The sequence below is a fragment of the Mobula birostris genome, chromosome 3 (genome assembly GCF_030028105.1).
Source record: "Mobula birostris isolate sMobBir1 chromosome 3, sMobBir1.hap1, whole genome shotgun sequence".
Lineage (NCBI taxonomy): Eukaryota > Metazoa > Chordata > Chondrichthyes > Myliobatiformes > Myliobatidae > Mobula > Mobula birostris.
Window position 1 is genome coordinate 173,665,038 of NC_092372.1, and position 20,900 is coordinate 173,685,937.

The 20,900-nt window shown below is 41.1% G+C and overlaps 1 protein-coding gene across 5 annotated transcripts in view; it reads right to left on the bottom strand.

The window, feature by feature from the left end:
• The window catches only part of akap9 (A kinase (PRKA) anchor protein 9), a 206,815-nt gene that overhangs the window by 33,629 nt on the left and 152,286 nt on the right, over positions 1–20,900 (bottom strand). For all 5 annotated transcript variants that reach the window (XM_072253717.1, XM_072253716.1, XM_072253715.1 and 2 more), the window contains 6 exons: positions 17,586–17,762; positions 15,370–16,092; positions 13,695–13,859; positions 12,684–13,142; positions 10,781–10,841; positions 4,154–4,263 (listed from right to left, as the gene is read on the bottom strand). In XM_072253717.1, the coding sequence (XP_072109818.1) occupies positions 4,154–4,263; positions 10,781–10,841; positions 12,684–13,142; positions 13,695–13,859; positions 15,370–16,092; positions 17,586–17,762 (1,695 nt within the window). The remainder of the gene's footprint in view (positions 1–4,153; positions 4,264–10,780; positions 10,842–12,683; positions 13,143–13,694; positions 13,860–15,369; positions 16,093–17,585; positions 17,763–20,900) is intronic.

Below are 20,900 nucleotides of genomic sequence, written 5' to 3' on the forward strand. Positions count from 1 at the left end.
GAATCTTCCAGTCTCCCAGATGGCCACATCTGCAACAAGTGCACTGAGATGCAGCTCCTGAGAGACGGTGTTAGGGATCTGAAGCTGCAGCTCGATGACCTACAGCTTATTAGGGAGAGTGAACAGGAGATAGAGAGGAGTTACAGGGAGTTAGTCACCCCGAGGCTGCAGGAGTTAGGTAAGTGGGTGACAGTCAGGGAAGCGAAGGGAAAGAGCCCATATAGTAGAGAACACCCCTGTGGCCTGTTGGATGCAGTTGAGGGAGATGACCTGATAGAGGAGGGCCATGGAGATCGGGTCTCTGGCACTGAGCCTGGTTCCATGGTGCAGAAGGGAAAGAGGAAGATGAGGAATGTGGTAGTCATAGGGGATTCCATAGTGAGGGGAACAGACAGGAGGTTCTGTCAGCCTGATACAGATACCCGCATGGTGTGTTGCCTCCCAGGTGCCAGGGTAGGGGATGTCTAGGGTCGGATGCAGAGTATTCTGAAGGGAGAGGGTGAACAGCCAGAAGTCTTGGTACACGTTGGTGCCAATGACATTGGTAGAAAAAGGGAGGAGGTCCTGAAGAGAGACTTCGGGGAATTAGGTAGGAAGCTGAAAGGCAAGACCTCTAAGGTAGTAATCTCAGGAGTGCTGCCTGTGCCACTTGCTAGCGAGTGCAAGAATAGCATGATCAGGCATATTAATGAGTGGCTGAGAGACTGGTGTAGGGGGCAGGGATTCAGATTCCTGGATCACTGGGGCCTCCTCTGAGAGAGGTACGACCTGTACAAAAAGAACAGGTTACACCTGAACCCAAGGGGTCCAACATCCTAGCACGCACATTTAATAGAACTGTTAGAGAGGGTTTAAATTAATTTGGCAGGGAGATGGAAACCAGAGTGATAGGGCTGAGGAAGGGGAAAACTGAAATAAATCAAACAGAGGTTATAGAAAGAACAGGGAGGAGATGAGGCTTAATCAAAGCCAGTGGCATGAGTTACAGGACAATGGAGGCATGGTGCAACTAAATCAGAAAGCAACAAATACTGGACTGAGAGTGTTGTACTTGAATGCACGTAGCATAAGGAATAAAATGGATGATCTCGAAATTCAGCTACAGATTGGCAAATATGATGTTGTGGCCATCTCTGAAACTTGGCTAAAGGATGGCTGTCATTGGGAGCTGAACGTCCAAGGATATACGGTATATCAGAAAGATGGGTTAGTAGGCAGAGGGGGTCTTTTGGCTCTGTGTATAAGAAATAATATTAAATCATTAGAAAGGGATGACATAGAATCGGAAGGTGTAGAGTCTTCATGGGTTGAGTTAAGAAATGGTAGGGGTAGAAGGACCCTAATGGCAGTTGTACACAAGCCTCCAAACAGCAGCCGAGATGTGGATTACAAATTACACTAGGAGATAGAAAAGGCATGTCAGGAAGGCAATATCACGATAATCGTTGGGGATTTTAACATGAAACTGGATTGGGTAAACTAGGCTAGTACTGGACCTCGAGAGAGAGAATTTGTAGAATGTCTAAGGAATGGCTTTTTAGAACAGCTTGTTGCTGAGCCCACTAGCGGATTAGCTGTGCTGGATTGGGTGTTGTGCAATGATCTGGAGGTGATAAGAGAGCTTAAGGTTAAGGAACCATTAGGGAAAAGTGATCACAATATGATCGAGTTCACATTGAAATTTGCAAGGGAAAAAAATAAAATCCAATTGTTGGTATTTCATTGGAATAAAGGAGAGGAACAGGCTGAAGCTGACTGGAAAGGGACATTTGCAGGAAAGACAGCAATGGCTACGGTTTCTGCAAAAAACAAGGGAAGTGCAAGACAAATATATTCCAAATAATAAGAAATTTCAAAGGGAAGAAGGACACTACCGTGGCTGACAAGTGAAGTCAGAGCCAAAATAAAAGCAAAAGAGAGGGCATGCAGGGAAGCCAGAGCTAGTGGGAAGATAGAGGATTGGGGAGCTTTTAAAAACTTGCAGAAGGAAATGAAAAAGGTCATTCGAAAGGAAAAGATGAATTATGAAAGGAAGCTGGCGACTCATGTCAAAGAAGATACTAAAAGCTTTTTTAAGTATATAAGGGGTAAAAGAGAGTCAAGGGTAGATATGGGACCAATACAAAATGATGCTGGAGATATTGTCATGAGAGATGCAGAGATGGCAGAGGAACTGAATGCATATTTTTCATCAGTCTTCACAGTGGATGTCTGCAGTATACCGGACATTCAAGAGTGTCAGGGAAGTGAAGTTTGTGCAGTGAAAATTTACGACTGAGAAGGTGCTTAATGGTCTGAGGGTGGATAAACCTCCTGGACCTGATGGAATGTACCCTCGGGTTCTGAAGGAAATAGCTGGAGAGATTGCGGAGGCATTATCGATGATCTTTCAAGAATCAATAGATTCTGGCATTGTACCGGATGACTTGAAAATTGCAAATGTTACTCTGCTATTTAAGAAGGATGTGAGGCAGAAGAAAGGAAATATAGACCCGTTAGCCTGACATCAGTGGTTGGGAAGTTGTTGGAATCGACTGTTAGGGATGAGATTATGGAGTATGTGGAGGCACATGACAAGATAGGCCAAAGCCAGCATGGTTTTCTGAAAGGAAAATCCTGCCTGATGAATCTACTGCAATTCATTGAGGAAATTACAAACAGGTTAAACAAAGGAGATGCAGTAGACGTAGTGAACTTGGATTTTCAGAAGGCCTTTGACAAGGTGCCACACATGAGGCTCCTTAGCAAGATAAGAGCCCATGGATTACAGGGAAGCTACTAGCGTGGGTGGAGCATTGGCTGGTCGGCAGAAAACAGAGAGTGGGAATAAAGGGATCCTATTCTGGCTGGCTGCCGGTTATCAGTGGAGTTCCACAGGGGACGGTGTTGGGACTGCTGCTTTTTATCATGTATGTCAATGATTTGGACTAGGGTATTAGTGGATTTGTGGCTAAATTTGCCGATGATACAATGATAGGTGGAGCAGCGGGTAGTGTTGAGGAAACAGAGAGTCTGCAGAGAGACTTAGATAGTTCAGGGGAATGGGCAAAGAAGTGGCAAATGAAACACAATGTTGGAAAGTGTACGGTCATGCACTTTGGTAAAAGAAATAAACGGGCAGACTATTATTTAGATGGGGAGAGAATTCAAAATGCAGAGATGCAAAGGGACTTGGGAGTCATTGTGCAAGATATCCTGAAGGTTAACCTCCAGGTTGAGTCAGTTGTGAAGAAGGCAAATGCAACGTTGGCATTCATTTCTAGAGGGATAGAATATAAGAGCAGGGATGTGATGTTGAGGATCTATAAGGCACTCCTGAGATCACACTTGAAGTATTATGTGCAGCTTGGGACTCCTTATTTTAGAAAGATATACTGACATTGGAGAGGGTCCAGAAAAGATTCATGAGAATAATTCCAGGAATGAAAGGGTTACCATAAGTGGAACGTCTAGCAGTTCTTGGGCTGTATTCTCTGGAGTTCAGGAGAATGAGGGGGGACTCTCATAGAAACATTCTGAATGTTAAAAGGCCCGAACAGATTAGATACGGCAAATTTACTTCCCGTGGTAGGGGAGTCTAGAACAAGAGGGCATGATTTCAGGATTGAAGAATGTCCATTTAGAACTGAGATGTGGAGAAATTACTTTAGTCAGAGGGTGGTAAATCTGTGGAATTTGTAGCCACCAGTGGCTGTGGAGGCCAAGTCACTGGGTGTATTTAAGGCAGAGATAGATAGGTTCTTGAATAGCCAGGGCATCAAAGGGTATGGGGCAAAAGCAGGGGAGTGGGGATGACTGGAAGAATTGAATCAGCCCATGATTGAATGGTGGAGCAGACTCGATGGGCCGATTGGCCTACTTCTGCTCCTATGTCTTATGGTTTTAAATATACTGTGTAATTTTATGATGAAAATGAGGCTAGCAGTAAACTGAGCACTTCTCTCAATGTCATTAAATATTCTAAATTGTGTACAGAATAAATGTTCTTAGTGATGTCTTAAGTCCACATCAGATAATAATCCCCAAAAAAACTGCATATTGGAAGTCTGCAAAAAAAAAGTCAGAAATGCTTAGCAGGTAGCCCTACTGCAACAATGCGGCTTACCCCAACTCTATACAAGGTTTTCTGTTACTGAAACTATTAGATTCTCACCTTTATTTTGTCAGGGAGATTCTCTGTACCTTGTTCAAAGGTTGATTGAACTGCAGGAGTAATATTGCTCTGCCTTCTGGTTGCTTCTGATATGGTTGTATATTCTTGCCCTGAGAAGCAAAATCAAAGGTTCATGAAATCCTCTGAGAACCGTCATGTGGAAACAACTTGAAATGACGCGTCAATGACTCGGTGTCCACCACCCATTATAAGGAAATTATAGAAATGTTTCATTAGCAATAGATGTTGGAAAGTTGTACAAAAATGAACAAATACAAGGCAACATGAATGCACAGACAGCAAGCTTCAGCTAAACAAAAAGGCAAGCTGAAAATTAACCAATTGGGTAGATCTGAGTACATCAAGACAATAAGACGAAGGTGCAAAATTACGCCATCAAGTCTGCTCTGAAAAAATCTGTAGAGGATTACTCAGAAACTAAAAATCTAAAATAAAAACAAGAAATGCTGGTATTCAGCAAAATCAAGCAACATCTCAACAAAGAGAAGAAGAGTTAACTATTTCAGCCCAATGACCCTTCATAACTTGGAAAAGTAAAAAGGAAATAAGTTTTAAGTGTCAGGGAGAGGGGGAGAGAACTAAAGAAGTCTTTGGTTGGGTGGAGACCAGAAAAGATTGACACGTGATGACGAAACCAGCTGAGGGACTAGTAAAGGGTGGTGAAAAAAAACAAATGTTGCTTCTGGGGAGGCATAAATCACAAGAGGAAAAATAATATCTGAAAATTCAGGGGTGAGAGAAGAAAAAGAATGCAAGAAATGTGACACCAGAAAATTGAGCTGCCTCTATTACGCTTGAGTTGAACTTCCTTTGAAAAAGTATAGGCAGCTTAAGACAAGAGTCAGAGTTGCAGAAGAATAGAGCATCAAAGAGACGAAGGGCAGCACAGGATCATGCTTCCAGACTGAAAAGAGATGTTCTACAAACTATTTAACCTGTCTGCTTCCCCACATAGAGGAGTTATCATCATAACAAGAAATGCAGTCTGTTCACAGATAGTGTGCATGGGGCACTTCGTGGCAGTGATGGAAGCACTCAATTTATCGTGAAGACACAAGAGCTTGCAGATGCTGGAAATGGGAGCAGCAAGTTACCTGATGGAGGAACTCAGGGGTCAAGCAGTATCTGTGTGTGGGGAGGTGTGAGTGCGGCTCCAGGAAGGAAGGATTTCTCATGGCACAGAAGTGGCAATCTCATCCATCCCATTCTCCCACTTACTTCACTGTGACCTATGGCCTTTCACCTGCCCATCAACTCCACCCTGATTCCACCACCACCCACTTACACAAGGGGCAAATGTACAGTAACAAACTAATCTAACACAAGACGAAACTCGAGTACCCTTGGAGGAACCCACAGGGTACAGACAGCACTGGAGGTTAGTATCAAAACTGGGTGGCTGGAGATGTGAGACAACAACTCCACCATTTACAGTATCGTACTGCTCTGCCACTCTTTCCAACTGAACCGCTCAATTACTTCTCCCGCATCCAATTAAATATACCGTATTATAAAACTTCTATTTTCTAACTTTTCTCAATTGTAATAGATGCAGTGTCATTCTGACTTCTAATGACAAGGTGCTGTTGCCAGCAACAAATGGCAATATGCTGCAGACAGCTCACATAACTGCTAAGTACTCCTCCTCTAAATGTACTTCCTCTGAACTGCAATCGATTGCAGCCCTCAATTTCCCTCTTAAGGATGTACTTTTGAGCCGACTATTTAATCTAGCATTTTGCGATCTCCTGGGGATTTGGCTACGCTGATGCTCGACAGCGAAACTTGAACCTGTGGTCAGATTGATTGCAAAACACCGATTGAAGTGTCAAGCAAGATTAAACTCGTCGATGTTGAGAGTGGAAAACAGACAGCCGTCAGCACCATCCGCCTGCGTTTAACGGGTCTCCTTCTCTTCCTGCGGCCGTTCAGCACCATCCGCCTGCGTTTAACGGGCCTCCTTCTCTTCCTGCGGCTGCTGTCGGGTGAGGGGTGCAGGAGCCATGTTCGTGAGCAGGTGCTGTCCTGCAGCCATTGTGTTCGTGGATAGGCCTCACTCGCCGCAGCGCAGGCTGGGCTCCACAACTGTGGACTCCCTTTTGGGGGCTCTGCACTTTATGTCCCGTGAGACTTCTGTTTACTTTTTAACTACTATTTGCGCGGTTTGATCAAGGTGCTTCTGCACTGAACTGACTCTGCAGCAGCAGCCTGCAACCATCAGCACTCGCCTCAGCTTTGAGTTGGCTCTCTGAGTGTGGACTCACTTTCAAGGACCCTGCACTTAACGTTCTATGTGTTATTTGTTTATTTTTATATTCCTTGCATAGTATATTCTTTTTATCACACATTGGGTTCTTGATAGTCTTTATTGTGTGGGTTTTTTAAAAATGGGTTCTGCTGTGTGTGTTTGTTTTATGGCTGCCTGTAAAAAGATAAATCTCAAGATAGTATACATAGATAATTAATGTACTTCAAACTTTGACATCAATCTGAAACTGTTTCTCCATAAACTTATACTTCTAGCGATTTTTATTTAAGAAATTTTGCCTCCCAGGTGTCAGGGTCAGGGATGTTTCTGATTGTGTCCACGATATCCTGAAGTGGGAAGGAGAACAGCCAAAGGTCATGGTACGTATTGGTACCAATATATATAGGCAGGAAAAGGGAGGAGGTCCTGAAAACAGACTACAGGGCGTTAAGAAGGAAGTTGAGAAGCAGGACCTCAAAGGTAGTAATCTTGCGATTACTGCCTGTGTCACATGACAGTGAGTATAAGAATAGAGTGAGGTGGAAGATAAATGCGTGGCTGAGGGATTGGAATAGGCAGCAGGGATTCAGATTTCTGGATCATTGGGACGTCTGCTGGAGCAGGTGTGACCTGTACAAAAAGGACGGGTTGCACTTGAATCCCAGGGGGACCAATATCCTGGCAGGGAGGTTTGTTAAGGCTGTTGGGGAGAATTTAAACTAGAATTGCTGGGGGTTGGGAACTGAACTGAAAAGACTGGGGAAGAGGAAGTTGGCTCACAAATAGAGAAAGCTTGGAGACTGTGTGTGAGGGAGGATAGGCAGGTGATAGAGAAGGGACGCACTCAGATGGATGATTTGAGATGTTTCTATTTTAATGCAAGGAGTATTGTGAACAAAGCGGATGAGCTTAGAGTGTGGATCAGTACTTTGAGCTATGATGTTGTGGCCATTACAGAGACTTAGATAGGTCAGAGGCAGGAATGGTTACTTCGAGTGCCAGGCTTTCGATGTTTCAGAAAAGACAGGAAGGGAGCCAAAGAGATGGGGGCACTGTTGATCAGAGATAGTATCACAGCTGCCGAAAAGGAGGAAGTCAGGGAGGGACTGTCCACTGAGTCTCTGTGGGTGGAAGTTAGGAACAGGAAGGGGGCATTAACTCGACTGGGTGTTTTTAATAGACCTCCCTATAGTAACAGGAACATCGAGGGGCAGATAGGGAGACAGATTCTGGAAAGGTGTAATAATAACAGGGTTATCGTTGTGGGAGATTTTAATTTCCCAAATATTGATTAGCATCTCCCTAGAGCAAGGGGTTGAGATGGGGTGGAGCTTGTTAGGTGTGTTCAGGAAGGTTTCTTGACACAATATGTAGATAAGCTGACAAGAGGAAAAGCTGTACTTGATCTGGTATTGGGAAATGAACCTGGTCAGGTGTCAGATCTCAGATCTCTCAGTGGGAGAGCATTTTGGAGATAGTGATCACAATTCTATCTCCTTTACCACAGCACTGGAGAGAGATAGGAACAGAAAAGTTAGGAAAGCGTAAAGGGAAATATGAGGCTATCAGGCAAGAACTTGGAAGCATAAATTGGGAACAGATGTTCTCAGGGAAATGTATGAAAGAAATGTGGCAAATGTTCAGGGGGTATTTGCGTGGAGTTCTGTATAGGTACGTTCCAATGAGACAGGGAGAGGAAGGTACAGGAACCATAGTGTACAAAAGCTGTTGTAAAGAAGAAAAGAAAAGCTTACAAAAGGTTCAAAAAACTATGTAATGGTAGGAATCTAGAAGATTATAAGGCTAGCAGGAAGGAGCTTAAGAATGAAATTATGAGAGCCAGAAGGGGCCATGAGAAGGCCTTGGCAGACAGGACTAAGGAAAACCCCAAGGCATTCTACAAGTATGTGAAGAGCAAGAGGATAAGATGTGAGAGAATAGGACCAATCAAGTGTGTCAGTGGAAAAGTGTGTATGGAACTGTAGGAGGTAGTAGAGGTACTCAATGAATGCTTCAATATTCACTATGGAAAAGGATTTTGGCGATTGTAGGGATGACTTGCAGAGGATTGAAAAGCTTGAGATACAGATATTAAGAAAGAGGATGTGCTGGAGCTTTTGGAAAGCATCAAGTTGGATAAGTCACTGGGACTGGAGGGGATGTACCCCAGGCTACTGTGGGAGGTGAGGGAGGAGATTGCTGAGCTTCTGGTGATGATGTTTGCATCATCAATGGGGATGGGAGAGGTTCCAGAGGATTGAAGGGTTGCGGCATGTTGTTCCCTTATTCAAGAAAGAGAGTAGAGACCAGCCCAAGAAAGAGAGTAGAGACAGCCCAAGAAAGAGAGTAGAGACAGCCCAAGAAATTATAGACCAGTGAGTCTTACTTCAGTGGTTGGTAAGTTGATGGGAAAGATCCTGAGAAGCAGGATTTATGAACATTTGGAGCAGCATAATATGATTAGGAATAGTCAGCATGGCTTTGTCAAAGGCAGGTTGTGCCTCACAAGCCTGATTGAACTTTTTGAGTATGTGACTAAACACATTGATGAAGGTAGAGCAGTAGATGTAGCGCATATGGATTCCAGCAAGACATTTGATAAGGTACCCCATATAAGGCTTATTGAGAAAGTAAGGAGGCATGGGATCCAAGGGGATATTGCTTTGTTGATCCAGAATTGGCTTGCCCACAGAAGGTTGTAGATGGGTCATATTCTGCATGGAGATCAGTGACCAGTGGTGTGCCTCAGGGATCTGTTCTGGGACCCCCACACTTCCTGATTTTTATAAATGACCTGGATGAGGAAATGGAGGGATGGGTTAGTAAATTCCCTGATGACACAAGGTTGGGGGTGTTGTGGATAGTGTGGAGGGTTGTCAGAGGTTACAGTGGGACATTGATAGGATACAAAACTGGGCTGAGAAGTGGCAGATGGAGTTCAACCATAAGTGTGAAGTGGTTCATTTTGATAGGTCAAATATAATGGCAGAATATACTATTAATGGTAAGACTCTTGGCAGTGTGGAGGATCAGAGGGATCTTGGGGTCCGAGTCCGAGTCCACACGTCACTCAAAGCTGCTGCGCAGGTTGACTCTGTGGTTAAGAAGGCATACGGTGTATTGGCCTTCATGAATCATGGAATTGAATTTAGGAGCCGAGAGGTAATGTTGCAGCTATATAGGACCCTGGTCAGACCCCACTTGGAGTACTCTGCTCAGTTCTGGTCACCTCACTACAGGAAGGATCTGGAAACCATAGAAAGGGTGCAGAGGAGATTTACAAGGATGTTGCCTGGATTGGGAGGCATGCCTTATGAGAATAGGTTGAGTGAAATCGGGCTTTTCTCCTTGGAGCGACGGAGGATGAGAGGTGACCTGATAGAGGTGTATAAGATGATGAGAGGCATTGATTGTGTGGATAGTCAGAGGCTTTTTCCCAGGGCTGAAACGGCTCACGCAAGAAGGCACCGTTTTAAGGTGCTTGGAGGTAGGTACAGAGTAGATGTCAAGGGCACGTTTTTTTTTTTTTTTTTTTTTTTTACACAGAGAGCAGTGAGTGTGTGGAATGGGCTGCTGGCGACTGTGGTGGAGGTGTATACAATAGGGTCTTTTAAGAGACTCCTGGATTGGTACACAGAGATCAGAAAAATAGCGGGCTACAGGTAACCTTTGATAATTTCTCAGGTAAGGACAGGCTCAGCACAGCTTTGTGGTCCGAAGGGCCTGTATTGTGCTGTAGGTTTTTTATGTTTCTATGTTTCTAATTTGATAAGATTTTATACAAGACCAACAGCAGAAATGAAAGCATGCTGTTGACATAATTATGGAACTGATTAAGAGTAACAAAGAACAGGATTCAAGTTAAGTATATACAGTGTTATAAGGGAAATGTACTGGTGCTTCAGCTTTCATTATGTTTATTAATGACTGAGGAGAAATACAGAAGTGTTTTCATATTTGCTGTTGATGCTGTATGTGATAGAGCAAATTGTACAGATGGGATCAGGACACTGCAGAAGAACATCAAATGAGTAGGGAAATCCATGGCAGACTGAGTTCAAAGTGAGGAATTGTTGAGCCATTTAAGAAAAATCAAATGAGTACTTAGATTACGTGCGAAGAAACTAGAAAACTGTAGAGTGGTCAATATACAGAAATAACCACAAACAGACACAAAACACTGAGTAGATACTGAGAATAAAAGATTATCTTTAAGGACAGATTGCTCTGATTTCACTATCTTCAATTGGGTCAGAATATTAACAGATACATTGCTATTCTATGCAATATGTTTTCAAGAAATATCAAGTAAAACACAGTACTTTGGCATGATAAAAAAAAATACTAATGAAGCTTACCACTGACTTCTTTATCCCTGAGTTGCAATGTTGCCAATGGTTCTGGTCTACCAATATGAACCTAAATGAAGAAAAAGAGGACAAAAGATTATGATAAGCTTTGATGATGCCAATTAAAAGGTTTTTCAGAAATTAAGGAATTTTTAAAATCAAGAGGCAGATAGAAAAAGATGAAAGTGCAGAAGGTGAAAATGTTTTAAAAATACATGTTTTTTTTTATAATAAAGGAAGCAAAGTAATAAATGTTTAGAAATAGGAGTATGTCCTTCTTCAAAAGGTCAAATCCAGCAGATTTACATTCTATTCACTTGTCAATACCTCGACTAAAGGAATTTTACCTAAGGCACTTGATAATATTACTGATGTCCGTAACCCTGTTTGTGATATGTAGGATAAACAAGGGTTACTCAAAATTTTAACATCTTGATTAATACAAGAACCATTTCACACAAATTTATTAAAAGAATAGCAGATGTGCTGGATGTTTAATAAATGGTCGATTTATTAAACAACCTGCTAGATATGACTTGTCATATGAAGAGCTTTTGATTGCTCTGGGTCTGTATTCACTGAAATTCAGAAGAATGAGGGGTAACCTCATTGAAACATATCAAATAGTGAAAGGTCTTGATAAGAGTGGATGTGCAGAGGATGTTTCCTGTGTTGGGAGTGTTTAAGACCAGAGGACACAGTCTCAGAATAGAGGGGTGTCCTTTTAGAATGGAAATTTCTTGAGCCAGAGAGTGGTAAATCTGTGGAATTCCTTACCAGAGGCAGCTTTGGAGGCATAGTCTTTATGTATTTTTAAGGCAGAGGTTGATTGGTCAGGGCATGAAGGGATACAGGAGAAGGCAGGAGATTGGGGCTAAGAGGAAAATTGGATCAGCCATGATGAAATGGCGGAGCAGACTTGATGGGCCAAATGGTCTAATTCTTGGTCTTACATGGAAATAGTGACTATAACAGCAGTGTGATTTTCACCATTTCCCCCAACAGCTGGAAATACTTTTGAAATTAGCTGATGATGGGTCATTTTCTACCTATAATATTAATTTCTTTGTTTTTTTTTCAAACTTGCATTCAGCTTTTAGTTACATCACCTGACATCCTATTACACTCGACCAACTGAAGAATTTGCTTAAGTGCATCCAAGCTTCCCAGGTTGACTGAGTGACTCAGAAGAAGCACCATATTCTTCTTTTCTGTCGTGGTAAGGTCCCATTTACAATTCTTCATGTGTACAATGGCAGTGAAACCATGTGCTTTCTTTCATTACTAACAGAAATATAACTTCCAGAAAAAAAAAAAAATTGCTGATCTATCCACAATCCATTGGACCCTGAAAGCCTTGCCTTAAATTTCCCCTGAACCAGTTTGTGTCTCTGTACTGGGTGACTAAGAAAAAAAAAATTAAAAGAAAAAGCTATCAAACATCTTGGCAGTTGGAAGCAAAATGAGCCTACTGTGCATCTTTAACATAGTAAGCAATCTCCAGTTGCATCTTTGAAGTATCATCAAAATATATCTGGCACTTAGGCAGAAAAAGAGATATACCACAGCTGACTAAAAGCTTGGTCAGGAACATAAGATTTGATTTAAGGGAGGTTTATGCCTTTGAAAATGCAGAAATGGTTAGATAGGAAATTCCAGATCTCGGGGTTAAAACAGCTGAACATATGACTGTCGACAATGAAACAATGAAAATCAGCAATTCACAGGTTAGACTTAAAAGCATGCAAATTGTACAAATCTTAATGAGCGAGGCTAAACAACCCTAATCAGAGAATAACTTATAACCTGCTGTAGATGTAACAAAATGATTCAACTGTTTCTTTTTAAAAACCATTGGATCAAGTGTGGTATCTTCACTAGAATGATCAGAATTCCAGTAATTTGTACTAACCATTGTTTTGAGAGCATCACAGTTTTCAGTCAGTGCATTTATCTGTGTTGTGTAGTCTTTTTTCAAAGCTTCCATCTCAGCAGAGTGCCCTTCTTCCAGCTTGTTCATTTCAACAGCATGTAGCTCTTTCAGTTGATCAATTTTCTCAGAGTATTGTTTTTTTATATTTGTAATTTCCTCTGAAGGAATAAGTGAAGGCTTAATTTGTTCTTCAGCATTTTCCAATTCAATAACATCCGCAATTGGTATTTCAGTTTGTAATGTGGAATTTGCTTGGATTTTTATTGGCCTTTCTTGAATTAAATCATTTCTTGGTTTATCAACATCATCAAAGTTTCTACACTCTTCAGGAGTTTGCTTGTCTTGTTCAAAATGAGCAGCTTTCTCTTCTGCTTTGCATAAGGCTTTGGTCACAGTACTGAGCTTTTCCTGAAGATTTATTATGACTTGTTCTTTTGCCTAAATAAGAGAAAAACAATTCAGGTTTTCAATTTGCAAGTTAGATTTCATAAACAATCTCTTAGAGAGGTTATGTATCTTAGACTTGAGGAGGTCAACACCTCATCGCAGATGAATATATTCTTACATACATTTTCAGAATGTTGCTTATACACATTTACAAAATATTACTTGTACTTAACAGTTTAGTCAGAAAAGATAATTAGCAATTCAACACCTATTATGAGTTTTTCCTCAGTAAGCTGGGTTTAAATTCCTTTCCTTCAAAAATAATGTCTTAAGGGGTGAATCAAGTTGGATAAATCGATTTCCATTCAAGGAAACATAATTACAATATCATAGCTATTCAAAATTAACAGTGGTTTAGGAGGAGCACAGGAGACAGTGCATGAGACAGAGGAATAGAAACACTATTAGAAAGACGAGACTGTGATAATAGAGAGTCAGAGAATGAGGGAACAGAGTCTAACAAAGAAGAGCCTGTGACATGTGCAGACTGCAGATGCCAACTGTCAGTTTCTTCATACAGAAAGAATAGCTTTCAAAATCTACCTGCAGGTCTTCCTGTAGTTTTTCTGTCTCCTCTCTGCAACTATTTAATTCTTCTTTGGTAATTGCAGCTTCAGCTTTGACCTGATTTAATTCTACAACCAGGTCAGTTATGGAAGTGGCATCTAGCTGAGTAGGTTGTTCTACTGATGGACTTGTTTTAACATCCTGCAAAGCCAAGGAGATTTTTTTTCAAATGTCATATGTATACAATAATAAGATGAGATTATCAATATGACAAATAGAGGGCTATGGGTAACCTTAGGTAATGTCTAAGTAAGTAACTGTTCGGCACAGCATTGTGGGCCGAAGGGCCTGTATTGTGCTGTAGGTTTTCTATGTTTCTATGACAATATTAAGAACAAACGATCAGGTCTTTAAACTTAATTTTTCATTTGATGTATTTTAAATGTTGTCCTAACAAATTCTTCTTGCAGCTCATCAAATAATGGTAAATTGGTACATCGAACAGAACAGCACAGGAAATGGCCCTTCAACTTATGATGTCTGTGACAACCTTGATGCTAATTTAAACTGTACATCTGCCTGCAGAGACTCTATATTCCTCCATTCACTGTCTGCACATAGGCTTGTATAAATGCTTCCTATATCTTACTACCTTGTCTACATTCACCCCCCCCCCCTTGCTACTGCATTTCAGGAATATATCTGTAAAAACAAAACACTCAACTCATAAATCTCCTTCAAAACGCACCTCCCACCTTAAACCTATGCCCACTACTATGTGACATTTCCACCCTGGGGGAAAAAAACTATCTACCCAACCTATCCCTCAATCTTATATACTGGTATCAGGACACCCCTCAGTCTCTGACGTTCCAGAGGAAACAGTTCAATTTTGTCCACCTTCTCCTCTTGTCTAGTATTCTCTAATCCAGGCAACATCCTGGTGAACCTCTTCTGCACTTTCCTTCCTGCAACAGTGACCAGAACTGCACACAATTCTTCAAGTGTGGCCTAGCCATTTTTACAGAGCTGCAACACGATTTCCCTACTTTTACAACGTCTCGACCAACAAAGGCAAGCTTGCCATACAACTTCTTTACAACCCTATAAACTGTGTTGCCACTTTCAAGAAGCTATAGTCTTACACCCAAGATACATCTATACATCAGCGTTCCCAAGTGTCTTGCCATTTGCCATATAATTTCCTCTTGCATTTAACCTCCTGAAGTGCAACAGCTCACATTTGTCTGGATTGATCTCCATGTACAGTCCTGCTGAATCCTTTGACAATCTTCCTCACTATCCACACTCCTCCAATTTTTCTGTTGCCTGCAAACTTACTAATCAGCCCATTTACAATTTTGTGCAGATTACTTGAAAGTAGCACAAACAACAGAAGTCCCAGCAATGGTCCTATGGAATATCAGTGATCACAGATCCCCTGTCAGTACAACATCCCTCCACCACTACCCTCCATCTTCAATGGGAAAACCAATTTTTAATCCAGGCTAACACGTCTCTGTGGATTCCATGGTTCTTCTGGACCAGTCTACCATGAGCCACCTTGGCAAAAGTTTTAGTAAAGTTCATGTGTAAAACATAAATTGCTTGAACTTCATTGTTCGTCTATGTCAGCTCCTAAAAAGACTCAGTCAAGTTTGTAAGGTATTGTTCTTTATGATGTGGAATTATTTGATCCCATTGGGCGTACCTGCATTTGTTCTCCTTCCTGTAGTTGCTGCACCAAAACAGTGTCTTCCTTGATATTGGGAATGTGACCTTTTCCGTTGATTTGATTCAGTTGTTGCTCTAGGCAGAGCCCAACTTGTTGCTGTACAGCCTTTAACTGTACCTGACTCACGAGAACTGTTGCCACTTTTTCTCTGAGAGCTTCTTCCAGAGCAAGAATTTGCTTCTCATGTACTTCAGTTTCAGCCTGGGCCTGTTGCTTTAGGTTTTGTATTTGAAGGTTAGATGAATCTAACTCTTTTTCTTTCTCTTTGATAGCAATCTGCAGCTCCTGCATCTGGACTGTCACACTGTTTATAGTGTCTTGTGAACCTTCTGGAAAATTGCCCCTTTTCTCCACTGTGATATTTGCCAATTCTAATCCCTGAGTTTGCAACATTTTGCTTTGCTCTTCAAGTTTCTGCTTTGTGAATATCACCTCTTCTCTCTGCTTATCCATCTCTTCCTGCAGGAGCTCTTTTTCCACATTCATCACATCAAGCTGATGCTTCAAATTCTCTTCCTCTTCAGAAGAAACTAATCCTAATGGCATTACTTTTGTCAGCTCCTGTTGTAACTTTTCTATAACTTCATTTAATTGTTCAACCTCTTCCTCATTATGCTTTTTAAGACGTTCTTGGTCACTTTTAAGATATTCTATTTGGGCTTCCAAGTCCCTGATCTGCTCATCCTTTTTCTCAGTAAGCTGAAAAAAGAAAAACATTGTATAAATAAACTGAATTTCCAGCATTAGGAACACTGTAGAGATTAGTTTCAATTTCAATTAGGCTCAATTTTCAGCTACTTTAACAAGCATGGAATCACCTAATTCTGTTTTCACTACATCTCTGCTTTATCACTCTATCGCTTCCAACTTAGAAAAGAAATTTTACTGCTGTCCCAACGTAAGTCTATCATTCCTAAAACCAAGAGAAAATCTGCAGATGCTGGAAATCCAATCAACACACACAAAATGCTGGAGGTACTCAGCAGGTCAGGCAGCGTCTATGGAAAAGAGTAAACAATTGACGTTTTGCGTCCAGACCCTTTATCATTTTTACCTCTTATTTTCTTTTGTCATGCACTGACCCTTAACTACTGCATCTTTTTGGTAATTTACATCATGAACCTCACTCCGAAAACATCACCATGACCCTGTTTGCACCTTTCTTGCCACAATTCTAGTGTAGCCATTATATTTGCCACTATTATTTGCTAACTGCTTTCTTATGATCAATTACACCAACTGCCTCTTTTTTAATTCCCTCTTCCAAATAAATTGTCCTATGCATATTCATGGTCTTCCCTCAGAACCTTGCTGGCACAGTGACTATTCACTATTCCCATGATTCTGATCATAGCCAAGTTCAAAGGCAGCCATTTTCTTGTAAACTTCATCACTTGCATCCCCTCTACTCCAGCTGACCAAAATTCCTTTCACACTTTCATCTGGAAAAATTGCAACTCAAAATGAGCAATTCATTCCCTTCTGGCTCACTTTGGACATTCTATTTACTAGTTTCATTGTGATTCATAACCTACTAAACTATTCTTCTTCCTTCACCCATGATGGTAAGGCTTTGCTACACTGAAATTTTTACTCAGCATTGATTTGTACAGTGTATTCACAAGAGCTTGATCTTTTAGGTATAGTTCCATCAGTTATATTTCAGTAAAAGTGCATGACTATGTCAAGCACCATTGAGTGTGACTCTCAACATGCCCCATTTCTGTAAGAACTCTGGCTTCTTTCCTTTGGTTTTAAGATTTGCTTTAAATCTTGTTTACGGCACTCACACCTCCAATAAATGTAAAGAATTTAAGATAGAATTTACTATTCAGAAGAGTTAAACCAGAAGGTATAGGAGAAAAATTAGGCTATTCTGTTTTGGTCAAATATAGTACCATTTCTGTCATTTATTAGGCAGGGACAAAAAGAATGCTAAACCTTTACCTGTGTCAACAACATACTAGATCTTACGGAGCTCAAAAAACAGCAAAAGATTTAAGGATCTCTTGCGCGCTGCTGAATCTCAATTTGAGATCCAGTAATTTTTGGTACAGAGCACTTTTGGATTAAAGAAATCGGGATAAAAGGATTAGAAAGCCACTAACATTCGGATATAAATTTTCTATATTTACCTTTAGAACACATCAGAGAAATAACTCATAAGAGACCACTTATCTGATTTTACTGACCTTATTGTCAGAAAAGATTTCCAGTTGTTGCTGCATTGTTATAATTTGCTCATTAAGTTTTACTATTTCTTCATCTTTTTCTTTGACATTTCTAGATAAATTCTCAACAGGTGACTGACGGTTTTCAAATGATTCACTAGAATCTTTGAGAGATGCCAGCAAGTTTTCCACCTCATTCTGTCAATTGAAGGATGAAACATAATGTAAAAATATTCAGTGATTAAGGATAAAATGAATTTTATTTCTTAAATGTAATTTTAACGCAAAATGGAAACATCTATATGGAAAATGTATCGGTTTCAAGGTGACATTAGCCAATGTCAGGATATGTGCGCTGGGGTATATCAAGGGATATCCAAATTAAACCCTCTATAATAATCAATAAAAACATCACTAAAGTATGAGATGCAAACACAGTCAAATATGGAAAACTATCCAAAAAGGTTTGGATAGTGTTATGAAAGCAGTTAGTTACTAATATTACAGGTTTTGTCTATGATCACAGATCTACCATCTTAACTGGGCAGAAGCTTCCACTCCCGAGGGCAAATTTATACTCAGCCTTCGATTCAGAGAAGTGCTGATCCTGGTACAGCTGTGCTCCAACAAGTAAGACCAGGATGGGTACTTGTTGAACCTGTATTAGCTTACACAGTATTAAATAAAAATGATCTTAAGTTATTGTTTTTTCCACCTCCATTGCAGAGATTAGAAAATAGTGGGGTAGAGTAACAGATGTGCTACCCAGGGATACCCAGCATTTCATATATAAACTGGGGCAAATAAATCTGGGACCTGGCACTGAATGTTGGCAACTCCCTTCGGAAATGCGAGCTGGAATCAGTAACAGTTTTGTAGTGCATATACAATCTCTAGAGCAGGGGTTCCTGACCTTGTTTATGGTACAGAGCCCTACTATTAACTAAGGAGTCCATGGACCTCAGGTTGAGAACTCCTGCTCTAGAGAAAGGCTTTCACAAACTTCTCAACTTAACAATCTATTACAAGAATTGTACTTTGTCTTGTAAAATCATTAGAGCTATTGGTGTCTCCAGTTACCACAAAATGATTCTGAACTCAAGGGATCAATGCAATTTTTTAAGCAGATGGAAACAAAGGGAATGGATGAGATTTTAATGAATATTTCTCTTCAGCAGTTACTATGGAGACAACAATCAAAGCTAAGGAAATTGAGAAAATGAGTGACACTGTCTGGGACAAGTACAAACTAGCAGGAAGATGGTATTGGAGGCCTTAACAACACACACAAAATGCTGGAGGAATTCAGTAGCCAGGCAGCCTCTAGGAAAAGAGTACAGTCAACATTTCAGGCCAAAACCAGTCCTGCCGAAGGCTTTCGGCCTGAAACACTGACTGTACTCCTTTCCTAGATGCTGCCTGTTCTGTCCTGATGAGTTCCTTCAGCATTTTGTGTGTGTTGCTCGGAATTCCAGCATCTGCATCTTGTTTGTGATTGGAGGCCTTAAAGTGCATTGAGGAGGATAAATTCCCTAGGCCTGATCTAGGACATTTTTGACTTTGTGGGAAACTAGAGAAGAGATTGCAGAGACCTTTGCAGTGATTCTTGCTTCATCTCTGGCCACAGGTGAAAATTGGAGGAATGGAGGGTGACTAATGTGGTACCATTGTTTATAAAGGGTAGCAAAAACAAGCCAGAAAACTAACAGGCCAGTGAGTCCAACATCAGTGATGGGAAAATTGTCGGAGGGGGTTTTGAGGGCCAGGATCTACCAACATGTGGGGAGACAAGGTCTGATTCAGTACAGTCAACACAGCTTTGTGGCTTGGGAAATTGTACGTAATAAATCCCTTGGAGCTCTTCAAGGAAGTAACCAAAAGGGCAGATGAGGGTAGAGCAATGGAAGTTTTCTATATAGATTTTAGCAAAGTCTTTGACAATGTCCGTCAAGACAGTCTAGTATGGAAGGATAGATTGAATGGATGATGGTTGAAGGTTGGTTCTTGGACTGGAGGATTGTGTCTACAGGGCTGATGCTGGGACCTTTATTTCTAGTAATTAATATAAACAATTTGCATGTTAATGTACAAGACCTTTGTGTGTGATAATACGACAGACGGTTACAGAAGGTTGTGAAATTACAGGGATTCTTTATCAGCATGGTGTGTGGGTTGAGGACGGGCAAATGTCTCGGGGAGAGCCTTGGGGAGTTACGGACGAGAATGACTTAGAAGTGCAAGTGTACAGTTTGCTGAAAATGGTGTCACAGGTAGATAGGGTGGTGGAGACAGCGTCTAACACACTGGCCTTCAGTCAGGGCGTTAATTATAGGAGTTGGGAAGTTATGTAGCTGTTACACAAAATGTTGGTGAGGCCACACTTGGGAGTATTGTGTCACTCTGTTATAGGAAAGGTGTTATTAAACTGGAAACAGTGCAGAAAAGATTTACCAGGATTTTGCCTGCATTTGGGGCCTGAGTTACAAGAGAATTTGCATAGACTCGGACTTCATTCCCTGGAACATTGCAGATTGAGGGGTGATCTGATAGAGGTACATAAGATCACAAGGAGCATAGACAGGGTGAAAGCATATAGCCTTTTTCCCAGGGTGGAGGCGAAAAACAAGGCGGCATAGGTTTAAGATCAGAGGCAGAAGATTTAAAAGGGAAATCAGGGGTAGCTTCTTCGTATAAAGGGTGGTATGTATTTCAAAGGAGCTGCCAGAAATAATGGTTGAGGCTGACACTTTAGCAGCATCGAAGAGCCATCTAGACAAGTAGATGGATAGGAGACGTTAAGAGGACTTTGGGCCAATGGGACTATTTTGCTGGACAACACAGTCAGCATGGACGAGTTGGACTGAAGTCGCTTGTTTCCATGCTGCATGACTGCATTAAATCTTTGAGTTCACCACTAAAAATACTCTTCATATGATGGCAATTTGTAACTTTAACTGTAACTTTATGCAAGGCCTGTAACATTACAGGTTGAGCACTCCTTATCTGAAATGTTTACAGCCGGAAGTGTTTCGGACTCTGGATTTTGGGATATATATAAAGAGATACCTTGGGGATGGGACACAAGTATAAACACGAAGTCCATTTATATTGCATATAAAGCTTATATATACACACCCTGAAGGTAGTTTTATATAATACTTTAATAGCTATCACGACTTCAGCCGCCAGGTGGACACTTAATGGCTGTTTGGCATTACCATCATTCCCAAATTTGTGTGCTACTGGTAAGCAGTCCTTGTTTTACACTTATTCATCACATGTATGTACTGATGGAGCCATTCAGCATCTAGATTTTCATCGGCGACAATCCTGGGA